At 37.9% G+C, this 21503-nt stretch overlaps 1 protein-coding gene across 3 annotated transcripts in view; it reads right to left on the bottom strand.

Moving 5' to 3' along the window:
• Positions 1-4794: 4794 nt before the first annotated feature.
• The window catches only part of LOC114666982 (zinc finger protein DPF3-like), a 165382-nt gene continuing 148673 nt past the window's right edge, over positions 4795-21503 (bottom strand). For 2 of the 3 annotated variants that reach the window (XM_028822039.2, XM_028822038.2), the window contains exons 8-9: positions 20689-20820; positions 16103-16726 (exon numbers count right to left, since the gene is read on the bottom strand). In XM_028822039.2, coding sequence (XP_028677872.2) covers positions 20774-20820 — 47 coding nt within the window. In that variant the 3' untranslated portion in view covers positions 16103-16726; positions 20689-20773. Of the gene's footprint in view, positions 5306-16102; positions 16727-20688; positions 20821-21503 lie in introns of those variants that run through there. The other variant, XM_028822040.2, reaches the window with a different exon arrangement.

Genomic DNA, 21503 nt, shown 5'->3' on the forward strand with positions numbered 1-21503 from the left:
TTGTTAACTAAACTAGCTTGGTACAATGAATGGTCCCTTGTTTGTAAAATGTAAATTTCAACAGAGGGTAACGGGGGCCCATCTACTATTGGTGGTAGTCACAAAGTGGACAGAAATGGCAAAGTCTGAGAAGCAGGCAATCAAGAGAAGGAGCGTCGAACAAGAGAGGCTGAGACACACAAGGATACTGAGGAAAAGCATATGAAGAACACATAAAGCAAGGAATATCAAATACTTGTAAATTTGAGAGGTAACATAGGCAGTTAATAATAAATAATACTTTTGTCTTTTAAAAGGTGTCAAAGATTAGAACACACTAAACAAAATGTGTAACCTTGTGATAAGTGGGGGTCATTCAATTGGGTGAACTTTTCAAAAAGAGTGAACTAGATATTATAGTCGAGATTGTTTAGTTAGTAACCTGAAATTCTTAAAATCAAAATTTAAAAGTTGTTGTGTTGACAAAATCAGCAAACTGTAAAGAACATAAACAATAAAAAAATGAATTTAACAAAAACAAAATGTGTGATTTTTTTTTTCTCAAAAGAAACAAAAATAAATTTAACACACAGAAGATTCAGACTAATATTTTCAATGTCCACAAGAAGTGTGAGATTTAAGGTCTTTGCACATGATATTTGTCTTGAAAAACCGGATATAATGTGTTGTAACGTACAACCAGCACAAACAAAAAAAAACAAGTTCAAACAAAAGACCCGTGCTGTAAAAAGTGTCTGAAAGAACTGTAGTAGGATCATTAGAAACAACCTGCCTTGCTTTGGAAAATCCTCCAAAATCAATTTCCATTACTCTGATGCTGTGGCAAAAGCAATTGACTGCAGTTTTAGTGATGCTTATTCATCCTGCTTTTTTCATAAAACTGGATTTTTCCCTGATTGGTTACATGACGTTTTTTTTTATTAATACAGCCCTTTTCCTAACTATTCTTTCTTGCTTCCTCCTGTCCCTCTGTGTACTTCCTACTGGAAGTTTCTTCTTTGTCCTAAATTTTCACATTGTTCTGGCTTAGTCTCAAGCTCACTTTCTACTGCCACAATTCATTATGTTACTTTGTGAAGTATAAAGATAATTAACTTTCTTCTTGTATATACCATATGACTTTACAAGAAAACCCCGCGATTTGCTAGTGAATCGGAAATCCTAGAATGGCAATCAGTTTCTGTTCCGTCCGATATGTGGATGGATGACATATCATGGAGGGCGGGTGCGTCTGGGGAAATGTCATTTAATCCAATAGGCATATCTGTACTAAAGAGGTTTCGTTTGGTGGAGACGTGAGTCTGTTGCCTTCGCTGACACCAACCGCTTGAACAGGTTGTGTTGTTTGGGGGCCACCTACTGACTCTGGGAGGCCACTGCGTCTGACTATGGGGCGAGCGCCACAGCGCAATATGTGCTTCGGTGGGAAGCTGCTGCGTGAAAACATATCATGGAGGGTATATGCGGTGGTGTGGGCGGTCGCGTCCGGTCGGCCGTACAATCTGGTGTGCACGCTTTACCTCAGGTGTAGTTCACAGGTCGTAGTCTTGTTTCTGTGTTTTCTTTGGTTTGAGCCGCGACTCCTTTCGCAAGCGCGTTGTAGGTGCGCACGTTGTCACAGTTGGTTTGAGCCGTGACTCCTTTCGCAAGCGCGTTGTAGGCGTGCGTGTTGTCACAGCATGGATCTTTGGTTTGAGCCGTGACTCCTTTCGCAAGCGTGTTGTAGGTGTGCGCGTTGTCACAGCTGGTTTGAGCCGTGACTCCTTTCGCAAGCACGTTGTAGGTGCGTGCATTGTCACAGCATGGACCTCTGGGGTTTCTGTACAACTGGTGAGCCCTGCGCCCATCCGGTTTACAACCTTCGGTTAGTAATATGGATTGTGTTCCACAGTTGCTGTCCAAGCTGTTCTTTTTTTGTTTTTTAGCCTATCACATATATATTGACATTAATTTCAGTAATTAGATTCACAAATTTGCATCTTGTATGTTCTCTATAGTTGTTCTCTGTTGCTCCTCCTTTGCTGAAACAAAAGGTAACACCGTGTTCTTACTGCCTTTGTACATTTCTCTTTTATTCTAAAGCATTGCATCACTAGCAGATTCAATTACTTTTTTTGTTGCTTGTCTCAGTGTGAATGTTGCCTTTGTTGCATGGTGTGTTTTGATGGAAAGCTAGCCACTCCAAACAGGAAACTACAGGCTCTGTGTTACTGATCTCATACATTGTTTATCCCACAAGAACTTTCATTAAATTGGTGTTGGAAGCAAGTCTACAACAGAAACATTTTTCAATCATGATATCTCCCATTAATAGATACATATGGTGATTCCAGGCAATGGCAATCAAACCACAGTAACCTGTGATAACTATAATACATTTATAAAGCTTCTTCTCACTGATGTTGTGCTCATGCAGATTTGTCCATGGAACAAGCAATCCAGCAGTGTGTCTGCTTGTCAAGATCACATATGTATGGGTTTGTGATGTATATATTTTTTTTTTATACTTTCACTTCAGTTATTTTTTCACGCTACCAGCTGACATTTCAGCACACCCAGATTAATTCTATTTAATTTGAGCACTTATTACTATTGACCTTTTATTATATGTTTTTATCAATACTTTTCATGAATATTGACATATTATTGACTGTAACAGCCATGAGAACCAACAAACATGAAGCCTAATGGTAGCACACCGCTGTAGACGATAGTGGTGCACACAACCTTACATCTGATCTATGTGAAAAAAGACAAATGTTCTTACTTGTTCTGGAAAAATCTTTTTTTGAAACGTTTGCAGCAATTGTTATGATTACGATTTCCAAAGCATGTAAGTAACAAAAGCACTTCCAAAATGCCCACTAGAGGGGAAATCCTGTCAAAAATCCTGGCTAGTTACAAAATGGGCCATATAGAATCTTTATAAAATAAAAAATGTATTATCACAAAAATGCTCTGTAAGTGCATGAAGCTTTGTAGAACACACAAGGCAAAAATGAATTGCCATCAATGGCGATTCAAGGCACAAAACTCCCAAGACACAATCCAAAGGCGAAATCAAAAAACAGAGCAAAATTGTCAAAAATATGCAGTAATATGAAAAAGCACAGCAAAACACAAATAAACCCCCTGACTCCCTAAAACGTTTGAAATGAACTGCCAGGAACTGTGCATTTAAGACTGATGTGGGGAAACACCTCTTTACACAAAAATTTGTGGGTATCTGAAACAAGCTACTGAGATTTGTCATTTGAGCAGAAACCTTGAAAACCTTCAAAAAGTATCTGGATGACATAGTGGGACAGCTTAGCTATTAGCTAAAAAGACAAGCTTGATGGACTGAAACGTCTCCTCTCATTTATGATATTTCTTATGTTTCCCAATACTGTATGTAAACAAAAATCTTGAAGTTGAGGGAAATGCTCAAGTTATCTTCCTACCAGAAGATTTATAAACTAACTCTTTTGCAAAGATTTTATTTACCCAAAGACTTGGACATGGCTATCAGCATGTAACCAATTTAAATACTGACCTCTAATTTATTTCATGCAAAACAATTACCAGTCTTCCTAAGGTAGCAACAGCTCACCATTGCTATCAACAAAACACTAAAAAATATGATGCCCATGAAACAGAGAAGTGATATGGAAACATCAACCAAAAAATGATAAAAATTTAAAATGAATGCAAAACGTTAGGGCAGGAATATATTCAGAAAGTACAAAAATATTAGCATGTTTCTTGGAACGTGACATCACAATGGGTCCATGACAAAAGCTCGAGGAAACAACCAACCTTTAAGACCTTCTTATTGGAATGACTTGCATTTAAAAATACACAATAATTTAAGGACCTCATCTGGTTTTCAGTCACATTTTGCTTTTCTTACATTGATTAATGGGTACAGTTTTGATTTTGACAAAAGATTGTTTGACTACACCAGTAACAGATACAGTATCTGCTTGTTTACGAACTACTCCTTTACCTGTTCCACTAAGAAATATAGAATTTCATCTCTTCCACCCTACAATAAGTTTTTTTTTCAATTGGATCATTACGTCTTTTCAAATTGGACTTAACAATGAAAGAATGTGTCCAGAATGACCACAAAACAAAGGCTAATTTAGGTAGACCATCTGATTTTGAATTAAATATATTTTTTTGGTTTTGATGAATGGTTGGTTGACCCCTACTCACTTACTGACCATTCCCTTGCCTGTCCCCCTAAGAAAGTGATGCTGCAAAAAAACTTCTATCCATCTATTACATTAACATTCTGTTTAAAGTGAACCTAAAAAGGAAATCTTTGTTATCCATGAGATGCAAGGGGAGATGAAAGGCCATAGATTAGTGTAACCTACTCTTAACGGTGACAGGAGGTTAAGGTTAAATTCTGCACCCATTTTATTAAATATTTCTTCATAAAGAGAAATGTACAAGTTACTAAATCACATACCTGAAATTAGCATGATGGAGGCTTTTAAATCTTGATTTCACACTATTTTTGAACTGGAATTGACAAATATGTTGGGCTGAAGGGCCTGCTATGAACAAAACCATAATGATATTTTGATACACATCATTGGGACCTTACATTAAACATTTTTAATTCAAATAAATGGAACAGGCAACAGGAACAAACTGCCTTAAAACCTTTTAACTTTTTAGTCACCTGCAGGCATCAGGGAGCTACTCCTTCACTCCAGGACACTCCAAGCACCTCTGTCTCTGCAGGGTCCCTTGACTCTTTTATTGACCACATGGCACAAATTGGACTTGTATTACTGAGATGGAGGCAAAAATTATCTTTACTTTCACAGTCTGGAACAATGAAACAGTCTAGTGCTATTGAACAGTCATTTATGAACATTACAAAATAGTTTTTATAAGAACTTTTTTCCTTAAAAATAATTATTAAAAAAAAGTTACATAAAATGTACTTCAAAGAAAAAAATCACAAAATAAAAGATACGTCAAGCTGTTCTCGTGCTGGCTGATGCACATTTCAAAAAATAAATTTTAAATAGCTAAAATATTAAAAGTTACACAGGTCATAATTAATGCTAATTATTATTTGTTATTTTTGTGATTATATTATAATTCTGACCAAGTCCTGAAATTAGCAGCCCAGTTCAACTGGGGGTTTTTCCATTCTGGAGCAGACATAGTGCATACAAGATATTGGTATTGCATGTGCTCAGCTTCATGCGTGCTGTGGCTTCAGGAGGTCCTCATGTTCAAGGGGGAGAGGAGAAAGGAGCCGCACCTGCCAGCTTGCTCAGAACTCAGAGCTGCTTGGATCCTGCGAAGAGAAAGAGAGCACAAGACAGATGAGTGCACACGCACAGCAGCACATTATTTCTTGGTGATGCTCCATCTAACTCCCATAAAGCATCATGCTTAACATTTTATTTCTTTAAATATCTACATGTCACATATTTCTTGCAAAATGAAGTAGTACTTATTTTTTAGGGAAAGGAGTACAAAACTGATCATGTACCCTTAGAAAAATTTTAATACACTTTCTCTAACGGAAGATCGACTATTGCATCTTAAAGAGAAACTGATCACAGTAAAGAAACATCTGCTCCCCATTAGAGTGTTGGTACAGCAGGTGTGTGCACTGCCACAGGCTCTGAGGACTCTAGCCTATCAGTTTCAGTTTTTAATTGAAGAAATGAAGGAATGTCTTGAGAGATGACAACAACATGCCAGCTGTCCTGTTGAGTATGATAATTCCTAATAAAACCTGACAAACACTACAGATACACACCAATGATATGTTTTTTTATTGTCACTGACATGCCACACAAACACTTCAGTAAAACCATGGCACATATTTTCTTCTTTTGAAAGGAACTGTGTACTACCAACAGCACCCCTGTCTGTCTGTGCCGCTAGTGATGAGAAGAACAACTTTCAACAACACCTAGCAAGACACAGTGTAGAAAATTGCTCTGGCCATCACATAGTTGTGGAATTTGTAAAGGATGTCACTACCCACATTAAAGGAGCACAGTCTTCTAAGAAAATAGTCTGCTTTGATTCTTCCTATATACAGTGCATCCGGAAAGTATTCACAGCGCATCACTTTTTCCACATTTTGTTATGTTACAGTAAAATTCCAAAATGGATTAAATTCATTTTTTTCCTCAGAATTCTGCACACAACACCCCATAATAACAACGTGAAAAAAGTTTACTTGAGGTTTTTGCAAATTTATTAAAAATAAAAAAACTGAGAAATCCCATGTACATAAGTGTTCACAGCCTTTGCTCAATACTTTGTCGATGCACCTTTGGCAACAATTACAGCCTCAAGTCTTTTTGAATATGATGCCACAAGCTTGGCACACATATCCTTGGCCAGTTTCGCCCATTCCTCTTTGCAGCACCTCTCAAGCTCCATCAGGTTGGATGGGAAGCGTCGGTGCACAGCCATTTTAAGATCTCTCCAGAGATGTACAATCAGATTCAAGTCTGGGCTCTGGCTGGGCCACTCAAGGACATTCACAGAGTTGTCCTGAAGCCACTGCTTTGGTATCTTGGCTGTGTGCTTAGGGTCGTTGTCCTGCTGAAAGATGAACCGTCACCCCAGTCTGAGGTCAAGAGCGCTCTGGAGCAGGTTATCATCCAGGATGTCTCTGTACATTGCTGCAGTCATCTTTCCCTTTATCCTGACTAGTCTCCCAGTCCCTGAAAAACATCCCCACAGCATGATGCTGCCACCACCATGCTTCACTGTAGGGATGGTATTGGCCTGGTGATGAGCGGTGCCTGGTTTCCTCCAAACGTGATGCCTGGCATTCACACCAAAGAGTTCAATCTTTGTCTCATCAGACCAGAGAATTTTCTTTCTCATGGTCTGAGAGTCCTTCAAGTGCCTTTTGGCAAACTCAAGGTGGGCTGCCATGTGCCTTTTACTAAGGAGTGGCTTCCGTCTGGCCACTCTACCATACAGGCCTCATTGGTGGATTGCTGCAAAGATGGTTGTCCTTCTGGAAGGTTCTCCTCTCTCCACAGAGGACCTCTGGAGCTCTGACAGAGTGACCATCAGGTTCTTGGTCACCTCCCTGACTAAGGCCCTTCTCCCCCGATCGCTCAGTTTAGATGGCCGGCCAGCTCTAGGAAGAGTTGATGGAGGCCACTGTGCTCATTGGGACCTTCAAAGCAGCAGACATTTTTCTGTAACCTTCCCCAGATTTGTGCCTCGAGACAATCCTGTCTCAGAGGTCTACAGACAATTCCTTTGACTTCATGCTTGGTTTGTGCTCTGACATGAACTGTCAACTGTGGGACCTTATATAGACAGGTGTGTGCCTTTCCAAATCAGGTCCAGTCAACTGACTTTACCACAGGTGGACTCCAATTAAGCTGCAGAAACATCTCAAGGATGATCAGGGGAAACAGGATGCACCTGAGCTCAATTTTCGAGCTTCATGGCAAAGGCTGTGAATACTTATGTACATGTGCTTTCTTAATTTTTTTATTTTTAATAAATTTGCAAAAATCTCAAGTAAACTTTTTTCACGTTGTCATTATGGGGTGTTGCGCGTAGAATTCTGAGGAAAAAAATGAATTTAATCCATTTTGGAATAAGGCTGTAACATAACAAAATGTGGAAAAAGTGATGCGCTGTGAATACTTTCGGGATGCACTGTAGTTCCTCAATGTTACAAGACCAGTCTAGCCTGTCATTGATGTGGGCCCCCAAGTACTTGTAGCAAAGCACCACCTCTATACCCACTCCCTGAATAGTTTGCCAGGTATGGAAGTTCCTTGAGTCGGCAACAGTAAGAAACCTTTTCCTTGGTTTTGCTGATATTAGCGTTGCAGACAATTCTCTTCACAACAAGAAAAAAAACTCCGATGCTCTGTCTCATTTCCATTATTAATACACAATATTGCAAAATATAATTATTGCAATGAAATTGCGTGCTATATACTGTATATTGTAGAGCTGTAATTCAGAAAGAGCTGCAAGCCAGAACACATGTCAGATAGGATGCGAAGTCAATAGGTCCTCAGTTTGGTATAAACTATGAATGAGCAGTGCTTCTACAGACATCACATTGCTTTGTGACAGTGGTTCATGTTCCCACAGAGACAATTGGTTATTGTAGTGTTTGCATGAGTCTCTGTGGAAACAGAAGTAGCCCAAAAGGGCTTACTAGTAGATGCCAGAAGTTACATAATAGTGAATAGTGTCATTAGGGTATCTATCTCCTCAGTCAGAATAGCTTGTAGTTGGCAGAGGGTTCACCTGGTGAGGATGAGGAGGAAGAGGAAGAAGGGGAGTCCAGAGTACTGAGTAAAAGAAAGGTTGGAACGTAAGAAGGAGCTTGGGTATTGTAGTTGGGCATTTAACCAAGAAGACATCATGAAAGCTCTTAGGGCATAACCATTATTATTCCGTTTCTGGTTTTTTGTATTGTGTTCATCCCTTTTAATTTTTGTTGGCAAATATACTTCCTAATTTAGTGGACTTCATTCGTGTTTTTCTGGGTGTGCTCCAGCTTACCCCATCAACATTTACATTTATATTTATTTGCTTAGCAGATGCTTTAACCAAAGTGAATTACAAAACTGGTAAAGAATTGAGGAAAATATCAGTCTGTGTCACAGTTTAGGAAACAAGTGTTACAGGACAAGGATACAAAACTAACCACTACAAGTGAACAACTGGTCACAATATACAGTTACATATTTTGAGATAAAGAGAAAGGGTCCACACTCTACAATTGTTCACTTGTGCAATAATGTGTCAATATATGCCTTTCTGAAAATACATGAATGATGCTAAGAAGCAACACAAATGTCTCACAGTAAAATGCATTTAAAAATAAATTGTTTTTCGGCTTTATTACCCACAAGAAAATTCTGTCTTCCTTTGTCCAATTTTGTCCCATGAGGACAGGGTGGCCTTCAGATAACAAAAGGTATTCACAATCATGTACAAATTTATGTCTATGAGGGTAAATCAAAAAGTAAAATAAAATTGAAAATGATGTGGTAACAGATAGACACTCACGCAATACAGCATGTTTGTGATGGCTTATGCGTAGTTTGAACATGCACAGTGTAGGGCTGTGCCGTTATTCTAGTTGAATCCAAGGTCAAATGAACATAGATTACACCTTTGTTGAATAACACGCAGTAGTGAGATTTCTTTGGGCAGAGGGAGTGAAACCTGTTGCAATTTACCAAGGGATGCTGGATCAGTATGGAAATGAAAACAGCATGACTCAAAGAAAAGTTTATGAAGGAGTAGAAAGGTTTAAAGAGGGACCATCAACATCGCACACACAAGACCACATCGACATGGCGAATGCTTTCATCAGAAAAGATTGACTATGTTGTCCACTATTTCTGCACATTTGGATATCAGCTATGGATCTGCATGTGCCATAGTGCTTGGGGTACCATAAAATTTGCATAAGATGGGTTCCCAAACAGCTTACTAATCTGCATAAGCCAACATCCTTTCCCTCTGTCCCAAAGACATCTCACTATGGTGCATTGTTCAACAATGCTGCAATCCCGCAGCGGAGCTACCATGTTCATCTGACCTTGGATTTAACTAGACTAATGGCACAGCACTTCACTGTTGTCTAGATTTGGGCCTGGACCCAGGTTATCCAGTTCTATTTTCTAGGTTAAGGGTTGAGAGATGGGGAGGTAATGGTGACCTTAGAGCCCTTTAAGGTTCACCCTGCAGTTCCAGATCTCTGGTCCTAGAACCTGTTGTTGGTTATCTGTTGCAGGCCATTGTCTCACATACCTGTATATAACATCCCTAACCCTGCTTAGCCCTTCAATGAAACCTCTAAGGTTATACCTCCCACCCACTAACCTAAACCTGTGAGACCAGAAAAATACAACAATGTTGAAAAAATGAATATAAAAAGTGTTTAGCATGTTTATTAACCCAGTGACTGGGGTCACAGAATCCAGTATGGTCTTAGTGCCAGTCCTAAGACCAGGTAAATTGGGGAAGGTGGCATCAGGAAGGGCATCAGGCATAAAACCTGTGCCAAATCAAACATGCAGATGAGAAACAGAACGTCCATATTGTATCAGTCAAGACCCAGGCTACAAACAACCACTACCAATGCTGCCATCCAGCAGTGTATTGGCACAAACTATGATACTGCTGGGCAAAGAAGGAAAAGGAGAATAAGTGGGGGAAAGAGAGTTCAAAGACAATGGGAGAGGAGGAAGGGAAACAGTATGGAGTTCAGAGTCGGAACTTTGAATGTTGGCGCAATAAGTGGTAAATAGAGGGAGCTGGCCGATATGATAGAGTGGATAAAGGTAGATGTACTGTGTGTATAGGAGACAAAGGGGAAAGGGAGTAAGACCAGAAGCATGGAGGTGGGTTCAATCTGTTCTACCATGGTGAGAAAGAACAGAAATGGGGTAGAGGTAATTGTAAAGGAAGCGTATGTTAGGAGTGTTTTGGAAGTGAAGAGAATGTCTGAAAGAGTGATGAACATAAAGTTGGAAATCTAAGGGGTAATGTTAAATGTCATCAGCACCTATACTCCACAAGTGGGATGTAGATAGTGGAAAAAGAAAATTTCTGGAGTGAGTCAGATGAAATGGTAAAGAGTATACCGATAGAAGATCAGAGCTGATCTTAATGGGCATGGGAACAGTGGTGATGAGGAGGTGATGGACAGGTATGGCATTAAGAAGAGAAATGTTGAAGAGCAAATGGTGGTTGACTTTTCAAAAAGGATGGAAATGGCAGTGGTGAATACATATGTTAAGAAGAAAGAAGAACACTGGGTGACATATGGGAATGGAGGAAGGTGCACACAGGTGGACTATGTCCTATGTAGGACATACAATGTGAAAGAGATTACAGACTGTAAGGTGGTGACAGGAGATTGTGTAGCTAGACAGAATGGATTGTTGGTATGCAGAATAAATTTCAAGGTGAAAAAGAGGAAGAGAGTGAGAATGGAACCAAGGATCAGGTGGTGGAAGGTGAAAGTGGAAGACTTTTGTGAGAAATTCAGAGAGGAAGTGAGACAGACATTGTGTGGTGGTGAAGACATGATAGATGATTAGAACACCACATCTGAAGTGGTAATAAAGTGAGCTAGGAAGGTCCTTGATGTGATGGACAGACGAAGGAGGACAAAGAGACTTGATGGTAGAATGAGGAAGTACAGGAAAGTATAAAGAGGAAGAGATTAGCAAAAAAGAATTGGGATAATTAGAGAGATGACGAAAGCAGACAGGTGTACAAAGAGATGTGGTGAAAGGTGAAGAAAGAGGTGATGAAGGCTAAGGAAAGGGCGGATGCTGAGCTATATGAGAAGCTGACACAAAGGAGGTAGAAAAGCACTTGTACAGATTGTGCCAGACAGAGGGAAGGACATGCTACAGGTAAGGGTGATAAAGGATGCAGATGGCAATTTACTAGAAAGTGGGGAGAGTGTGTTGAAAAAATGGAAGGAGTACTTTGAAGGACTTATGAATACAGAAAATGAGAGTATAGGTTGGATGAAGTGGAGACAGTAAATCACTAAGTACAATGGATCAGCAATGCTGAAGTGAGGGAAGCTATGAATAGGAAGAAAGGTGGAAAAGTAGTTGATATACCAGTGGAGGCATCAAGATGTTTAGGTGAGATTACACTACTGGTCAAACGTTTTTTCAGTTTTTATGGAAATGCTTGCAGTTTAATGTCTTATAGTTTTCATAAAATCAAGGCATAGAATAATTAAACAATGCTAAAAAAAAGTCAAGGAAACATAAAGTCTACAAAATTATATAACAACCAAACATACTGTACACAAATGCCATTCTTTCTATACGGAAAATCAAATATTAGTCAGAAACATCTTCCTAACACTTATGCAGAAGCTCCCACACTGATTTTTTTATCTTAATACATAATTCACCTGCCTCCTCACTCATTCACTCACTCACGTCCGTCCGAAGCCGAATGCACAGTTGCCTTCTGCGCACGTCCGAAGCCGAATGCGCAGTTGCCTTCAGCGCAGCTGCCCGAAAAAACTTATGAGACCGACATCCAACCCCAACATCGTGGCAGGCGGCGGATTTATAGCCGCAAAAATTCAAAGAGAAAGGCGACTTCGATTAAAGCTCTAGAGGCCTGAAAGGCGATTTCGACTACAGCTCGAGGCCTAATTACGCATTCTGATTCAATTACGCATTCATTCAATACACCTATATCAGGTTTGTGGTGCTTATACTTATTACTATTCCATATTGTACTGGAACATTCATCATTCAATATTATACTATAGGCCTGGAAAATTCATCAACTAACAGTACAAGCCTGTACAGTAATGAGTAAAGCAAACTACAATCATTACAAAACAACTTCTTCGTTACTTATCATTTGTTCTTCATACACTACTGACACAAACTCGTGCCCGTTTCATCATACGTTGTCGAAACGGGCTTTTTGTCTAGTATACATATATATATATACAGGTATATACAGTATGTATATATATACAGTATATATATATATATATATATATACAGTATATATATACATACTGTATATATATTGGATATATTGGATATATATATAGTGTTAGACTGTAATTTAGATCGGTGTTGTAACGGTGGGAAGTGAAGTAGAGTGGTTCCCACAAGGAGGAGTGATAAAATCGCGTGCTGTGTGGTGAAATCCTGTGTCTCTGTCTGTCTGTGATTGATAGATAGATAGATAGATAGATAGATAGATAGATAGATAGATAGATAGATAGATAGATAGATAGATAGATAGATAGATAGATAGATAGATAGATAGATACTTTATTAATCCCAATGGGAAATTCACATTTTCCAGCAGCAGCATACTGATACAATAAATAATATTAAATTAAAGAATGATAATAATGCAGGTGAAAAAAGACAATAACTTTGTATAATGTTAAATGTTAACGTTTACCCCCCCAGGTGGAATTGAAGAGTCGCATAGTTTGGGGGAGGAACGATCTCCTCAGTCTGTCAGTGGAGCAGGACAGTGACAGCAGTCTGTCGCTGAAGCTGCTCTTCTGTCTGGAGATGATACTATTTAGTGGATGTAGTGGATTCTCCATAACTGATAGTCTGTGTTGGGTTACGGTGGCTCTACACACTCCTGGTTTACATCCTGTGTACATCACTCTGTAAGTAGCACAGACAGCAAGAACTGAGACAAGATAACTAAAAAAATATTAATAATATAGGTTTATTAGGTCATTACTGTCACATGTACTATGTACACTGAAATTCTTTCTTGCATATACTGATCGACACGAGACACATCACCACACTCCAACGTCATGATTAGTTGAGTACATTTATCCATTTATCTATCCTATTTCATCTCTTACACAAGCCAGGTACAAAGCTCAAGTAAGAGATTTCATCCTTCCAACTATGATAATGACATAGCTGTATCCCAATTGGATATTCCTGATGACTCTGTTGATTTGGTGAAAAAACTGCCATTAAAAAAGCAAGTAATGAGCATTAGTGCCAAACTGCAAGTCTGTTAAGAACGTTATGACAAAGTCATGTAATTTACATTATTAAAGGGCATATCAGAGTGTGAATGAACCTATATAATGCAGAGTAAGAGTGCATAAAGAAATTGTGCCCATGGTGAAGATAAAAAACCTGCCACCCTAACACTTGTAAGCTTTCCAACACAATTTTCTTCTACCTGAAATGAGGACCAAAACAAGCAATGGCATTGAGAAGAATAAAGTGGAATTTTAAGATAAGGAGAATGACATTATGGGCAAATTCTTTTTTTGTTAATGGAAAGAGAAATGATTGAGAAAATCTCCTGCTGGTTTATACATCCACACTAGAGAATTATATTGAGGTCTCTAACTCTTTACACCTCCCCTGATTATAGCAGCCCTGATCTGTGTGCTTGAGCTCTATCATGAGGATTAAAAGATGCTCTTCAAAGAGAAACTGAAAAAGGCAAACTCACTTGCACACATTACACCAGCTCTGAATGATCAACTGACCTTTTATCTGCTTCTCTTCAGATGGCTGCACTTTCACATAGCTGTCTTTAGTACTTGATATCCTTTTCAACTCTTCTAGGCCTTGTCCCCCAAACCAATTTCCTACAACTCTCTTACCTGTACATTTTCACATCTTATGGCACTCAAATTCATCAGTTAAAATGCTGAGGTTCTAAATGTCTATGAATTTTTCTCAGTATAGTGATGCATTTCACATCCGTAGTCTATTTTTACAAATATGAATATTTTAAGTTTAGAGATAGATTTAGATATTTAATCATTATGAGGCCATTTACATCAAGAGTATATATACAGTGGATCCAGAAAGTATTCACACTACTTCACTTTTTCACATTTTGTTATGTTGTAGCCTTTTTCTAAAATTATTTCAATTCATTTTTCTCTAATCAGCTAACACTCAATACCCAAGAATGACCAAACAAAAAATGGAATTTTGGAATTTTTGAAAAATTTCTTTTATATTAGGAACTGAAATGTCACATCTGATGCAAGCATTCAGACCATTTACTAAGTTCAAGCCCCTTTGGCAGTTTTTACACTCTGGAGTCTTCTTCGGTTTGATGTGTCAAGCTTGACACACTTGGATTTTCTGCCATACTTCTCTGTAGATCCTTTCAAGCTCTGGATGAAGAGAGTCAATGGACAGCTATTTTCAGGTCTCTGCAGAGAAGTTCATCTAGGTTCAAGTCCAGGCTTTGGCTGGGCCACTCATGGATATTCCCAGAGTTGTCCTCAAGATACTCCTGTGTTGTCCTTCCTTTGTACTTAGGGCCATTGTCCTGTTGGCCTAGTGAACGTTTGGCCTAGTCTGAGGTCCAGAGCACTCTGGAGCAGGTTTTCATTACAGATATCTCTGTACTGAATTGACCAGAGATGTACTCCGAACAAAGTGTAGAAACATCTCAGTAATGATCAACATGAATAGTATGCACCTATTCTAGATTTTCAAGTGTCACAGCTAAGAGTCTGAAAACTAACGTCAATATGATATTTCAGTTTTAATTTTTAATAAATTTGCGAAAATATGTAATATCCTGTTTTCACTTAGTCATTCTTCAGTACAGAGTATTGTGGGAAAAATGTATTTAAATGATTTTAGTACAGGGTTCAAACATAACAAAATAAGAAAACTGAAAGGATCTGAATAGTTTCTAAATTCACTGTAGATGGTAGATACATATATATAATTTTAATAATAATAATTTTTTGCATTTATATAGCGCTTTTCTCACTACTCAAAGCGCTCAGCAATTGCAGGTTAAGGCCTTGCTTAAGGCCCCAACAGAGCAGAGTCCCTATTGGCATTGACAGGGATTCGAACCGGCAACCCTTCCGATTGCCAGTGCAGATCTCTAGGCCTCAGAGCCACCACTCTAGTAGAGATTACTGTGGCTATATATAGGGGAAAGAGAGTCTCATGAATAGGTACAGCTGTAATATACTGTACATATATTTCTTTAAGGGTTGCCTCTTACACTGTACTATTAAGCAGGAGTGATGTGCAGTGTGAGTAAAAAATACATTTTTGTGAAATTTGTAAGTATTGTGCACCCTCTACAGGACTGATTTAAAGGACAGCTATACTTTGTTTTTTGCCCTATCACAGTCAATCAAATTGGTACACAACACCTTCTTACGATTTTCTTGTTTTTTTGTATTTTGTCAACACTAACACACAAAAAATATATACACACACAACCATACATATATTAGTTGTAGGGACCTCAGGTGAGATTTAGGGTGCAAGCCTAAAAGTTGCACATGGATATGAGCAGAGCTGTACAAGATCTTAATAGTGAGAGGGAGCAGCATGCACTTGCAATGTCAATATAAGTCAGTGTGAGAAGTTGGGGTAGACTTCCTCCCGTTCTAAAATACTCCAATATCTGAGAATTAGACTCCGGACCCTAGTTTTGGTGGCCCCAGTTAAGGTAGTGTGATGACCTGTATCCTGGGTCCCTGTGTTTTTTTTTTTATAAATAAGTAGCTTCTCTATGCTTCTACTTACCTCTACTTTGTAGATTTTAGAGAGAAAACAAAAGGGGATTCTCACCTTCTCCCGATCATTCTTCATTATTTCACCATTCTCCTGGATGTCGGCACTGTGCATCACATGTTCACAACTACAGTTATATTCTGGTTTCTTTTCTTCCAATTAATGAAGGAAACAGCAGCATGTCCGGCAATACTTTCTTCTCCCACTCTTTCACTGTTCAAATGGGACACCGAACGGTAATGCTGAGCAAATCTGCCATTCTGGTTTGATCTTTTTCTTTTTATTTGATGCAAAAATATGCAATACAATTTCTTCTCTATTAAGACATTTGAAAAAAGAGTTATATTTCTCAGCACTTTATGTTTTGTATAATTTGGTAAACAAAAAAACACTTTATTTTCAAGGAGATGTCCATAAAAAAGTCAAAAATCATAACATTTTTCCAGTATCATTTTTTGTGCTTTTCATAAAAAAAAAAAAGGAAAAAAATCAAAGTAGCAGTGGACTTCTGTGTTTTTAGAAGTTCTATCTGCACCTGGAAGACTCCATGCTGCCATTCGACAGTGGTTCGTCAAAATCGTCATCGTCAAATCCATGAAAAGTTGATGTGTCACTCTCTGATGAGGCACCAAACAAGTCCTCGGCACCAAAGGCACCCATCTTCCTCTCCTCCCCACCTTGGCCATGTTCAGCTGACACATAAAAAACATATCATTAACATAATAAATAATTTAACAGAGCTTGGTTGACAAGAATGTCAACTCACAGGCTCAGCTATCTGTCTGTCTTTCCTTTCTACTTTGCTGCATTCTTTCATACAGTATGTTTAAAATACATGAAACCTATGGCAGTTTGGTGAGAAAAAAAAATTTGTATTCAGAACACCATTTGTTTTATAAAAAATTTGACAAAATGGCATTAGAAAACTGTGAAACATTGAAACCATTGAGGCTTCACAAAGTTAATACTGCAGTCCTGGTAGAAAAGGCCACAACAGACAGGGAACATGACCACTCCACACAGACAAAGAAGTTAAGAGCGGTTGAGAGGGTTAGGTCTTCAGTGAGGATTGTGTTCATGCTTAAAATTTATTTTTTATTTACAGTATCTAGCTTGTTTCATCCTAAATCTCCAATGTACCTTACCTAAACATATCCAAGAAAAAAGTAAACACTTGAAAATGCTTGGCATTTGACAGATGCACTCTTTCACTTGATCTTAATTTGTAAATATTATTTTTTTTTCTGATTTTTAACTAAGACAAGAATTTCCACTGCAGAGGCTGAGACATTGAGGTGAGCAAATATGATGGCATGATAGTAATAAACTCCAAATTTACTTTAACTCTTTGACTATTGAAACCAAGACAGTTTTCTTGTAAATTTTCATACAGTATATTAAATAATCATATACTTTATTTTGTTACCTAAATCAGATTGTTTAATTAAGTGCCATCTCGTGACTTATTTCACCGCACTGTGTACACGAAACAATAATGACCCTATAAACCCATATTCATTGACTGAGTCAGCAATCGTCATTAATGACAGGATTTTTTGGGGGATCTTTTGTTTAGTGTGGATTTAATGTTTTGGAATTATTACTGCTGTTATTTTCATTACTATGAATTTTTAGCATTATTTCACTTGCAATGTAATGTTGTTTCCATTGCTAAGGTTCCTTTAAGAACCAACAACATTGCAAAGCGTCACATAGGTACACCTCGCCCATTTAAGGACTGTGGCATGAACTTAAACAGTGTCCCAACATTTGGATCAACTAATAAAATCTAGCACTAAGGTCACTCAAAACAACACAAAAAAGTTTAGTTTAGGTATTTGACAGGATAAGATCTTTGGACTGCTATATTAAAACAGCATATTGGCTTTGCTTAAAAGAAACATTAGAGAATAAAAGGGATAAAGTGGTATATGTTCAACATAGAGAATGAAAAAGAATAAAAGTTGTATAGTGTCTAAACCTGTGTTATAAACCTTTTGGAAGAGAAAGAAAAATTATTAGATAAGTATGTTAAAGACAAAGGCTAGAATACCATCTCCAAAGAGCTTGAAGTTCCTGTGACAACAGTTGTAAATATTATTAAGATGTTTAATGTCCACGGGACTGTAGTCAAACTCTATAGATGTGGCCACAGAGAGGAAGATCAACCCCAGAATGGGTACAAGGATAGTGAGAATGACACACAAAAAGCCAAGGACAACTTCCAAACAGATACACGCTGAACTACAAGGTCAAGATACATCAGTATCTGATCGCACCATGTGTTTCTTTTTGAGTAACAGTGGGGCTCAATGAAAGATGACCCAAGAGGACTCCACTGTTGAATGAAAACAGTAAAAAAGCCAGGAGGGAATCTGCTTATTGACAAGCCACAGTGCTTCTGGGAGAATGTCCTTTGCCCAGATGAGACAAAACTGGAGCTATTTGGCAAGTCACATAAGCCAAAAAAAATGAAGCTTTCAAAGAAAAGAACACCAGGCCTACTTTGAAACATGAAGGAGGCTCAGTTATGTTTGGGGATTGCTTTGCTGCATCTGGCATGGTGTGGCTTGAGTCTGTGCAGGGAACAATTGAAAACTCAAAGACTAACAGTACATCCTAGAGCAAAAAGAACTGCCCAGTGTCAGAAAGCTCTGTCTTATTCATAGGTCATGGATCCTCTAACAGGATAATAAGCCAACACACATAGCTTAGAAGCGCCTCAGAATGGCTAAGAACAAAATATTGGACTATTCTGAAGTGGTCTTCTATGAGCCTTGATTTGAATCCTACCAGTCCTCTATGAAAAGAACTGAAACATGCAGTCTAGAGAAGCCCCCCTTCATAACCTGACCCAGTTGGAGCTGTCTGCTCAGGAAGAGTGGGCCAAACGATCTGTGGACAGGTACAGAAGTCTCATGGAGAGCTCCAGGAAATGCTTGTGTGCACTGATTGGAAATGCTAAAGGTTGAGCAACAAAATATTACTTTGTCCATGCCATTTTGATTTGTGTTATTATTTGAAATATTCTGTTGAAATCACACAACTTTAAAAGCAAAGCCTGATTTGTGTAAAATACGGAATAGTCAATGATGGGTGCCATTTTCTTTTCTCAGTTTCAAGTTATTTCAGAGACAATTTATAAGTACTCTACTTTCTCATGGATTTGTCAATGTCTGGTATCAGTAGTTAATTTCTAGGTTTTGTGCATTTAAAGTTTTGTATTGGGACTTAATGGTTTTTAAGAAGAGAATAACTGGTCACGGCTTACTGAGGTTTGAAAAACACTGTATCCAAAGAAATAAATCAATAAGGACAATTTGTTCAGGGGCAGTATAACTGTTAATTTCTTCACCTAGCCATTCATGAATGTATTAATGAACCTATTTACTCAAGTCTTTTTTACCAGTTTAGAATATAATATCAGGTTGAAATTTGGGAGATCCCCATAAACACATCCTTCAATGAATCATACACACATCATACAAGTTGTTTCTGTAATTGAGCTATTGTGGTAATGCAAATCAATTTGTAGCCCTCTGATTCTCTTTGATAAATTGTTGGAAACTGATTCCAGATCAAAAATAAAGATGGTGTGCATAACAAGTTGGGAAAATTAGCCCTCAGTTGAAATAGTGTTCTAATTGGTTGGCATCTATCAACCTACTGTATGAATGATTATCCACCATTCGTGAGAAGACAGTGAGTTCAGAAAGAAGATGTGGAAGTTGCCACTAAATAAAATTTTAATTCTGCCTTCCCTTACAAAAATGAAATATTTTGCAATATACCTGAAAAACATGTGGGCATATCTTGCAATATAATGTAAAATGTATGAAGTTTAAAATATACTGTACATTTTTAGGAATTATATTTAAAAATAATGTAACATACATTTCCCTTAATATATTGTTACAAATGTATTTATAAATACATAGTGTATAAGATAGGCAATATATTTTGTGTTCAATACTATGAGCAATCATTCATTGCTTATGTTTTTACATGGAAAGTATTAAACACAGGCGTCCCAACAATTTATTGTGTCAGAACATGTAGGATGTGGATATATTCCACACTGAGGCATGTACTGTAAAAGCTTGATGCTTTTCTTTATTTTCCAAGAAAAATTGTTAAAAAAAGCTACAGTGCTAGCAATTTGTTAAATTTATATCTCTTCAATAGTAGTTTATAGAGATGAGTAAATGTACTGTCAGGCTAACAAGTTTACCTATAAATGTATGTGGAATATTAGAGCAATCTGTTCTTAAGCAGGTTTTCTTTTAGTGGAAAGTTAATATACAACAAAGACAAACATATATTAAAATAGATTAAACTTTCTATATACTTTAAATATATTGAAAAGTATATTATAGCTAGAATGTATATGTATATTTACATATACTGTAATATATACTGCATATATAACATATTATTCCTACTATTTCAAAAACATTTTGAGAAGTGTATTTTTAGATTTTGAAAAATATATTGCAATATGCAAAAAGGGTAATAATTTATACAATACATTTCAGTATACTGCAATATACTTGAATCATACTGTAACATACTGTATTGTAAAACATATTCATGTATATTTAAAATATATTTTTATTATTGTAATGTTTAAGCTATCAAGAGTGGATAGACTCACCGGAACGCCCACAGTCAGGGCACGGCAACCAAGTCTATCTGCATGACCCATCTTCCTGTCTGAGGCACAGTCTCGCAAGCAGAACTTACAGCAGTTGTTGGAAACAATGGTCCCCATGAGGTCCCTTGTGAGCTAGCGTAGAAGAGAAAATAATAAATGGAGACATCACTATGGCATCTCAGAGAAGACATACGCACAAAGTATGGAAGAGTGAAATGTTAAGTGAGCTCATTTAGAAGAACTTTGTGAAATAAAGTGGGTTCAGGGGCATCCTGCTTTGAATTGGACTAGATCATGAGGTAGAAGAACACCTTTACATTAGCATTACAGAAACATATAATACCAATATATGAAGGGACTCCTTGAAGTTAAAAATTATTTAGCTGATATTAACTTTTTGCACCCCCAGAAAGGCTAATTCTCCTCTAGATATTTTGCTAAGCAGACATTTTCTTGGTTCAGACCCTTTTTATCGTCTACATATGGAGCGTAGTACATCTCCGCCAGGATATGCTAGCTGTAATGTTTGCCTTCAGGGTGAATATTACCTTAAAATGGTGAAATGGAGGCACCCTGACTCTCAAAATAGCTTTGAACGAGGTTTCACAGAGCTGACCTCTCAGCTTACAGCAGCTGAGTAGAAAACACATTGGGCACACAGCCCAGAAAGCAAAGGAGCAGCTGGAAGGGGATGCCAGTGCCTGGTGACTGCATAGCAGTGTGTGGATAAAACAGACCCCAGATAATTGCTGTCTCATCATGGGAAATTAAATTATCAATAAGCTAGTCATTTACACAGATATATTTGGAGAGGA

The sequence above is a fragment of the Erpetoichthys calabaricus genome, chromosome 16 (assembly GCF_900747795.2).
Source record: "Erpetoichthys calabaricus chromosome 16, fErpCal1.3, whole genome shotgun sequence".
In the NCBI taxonomy this organism is placed as follows: domain Eukaryota; kingdom Metazoa; phylum Chordata; class Cladistia; order Polypteriformes; family Polypteridae; genus Erpetoichthys; species Erpetoichthys calabaricus.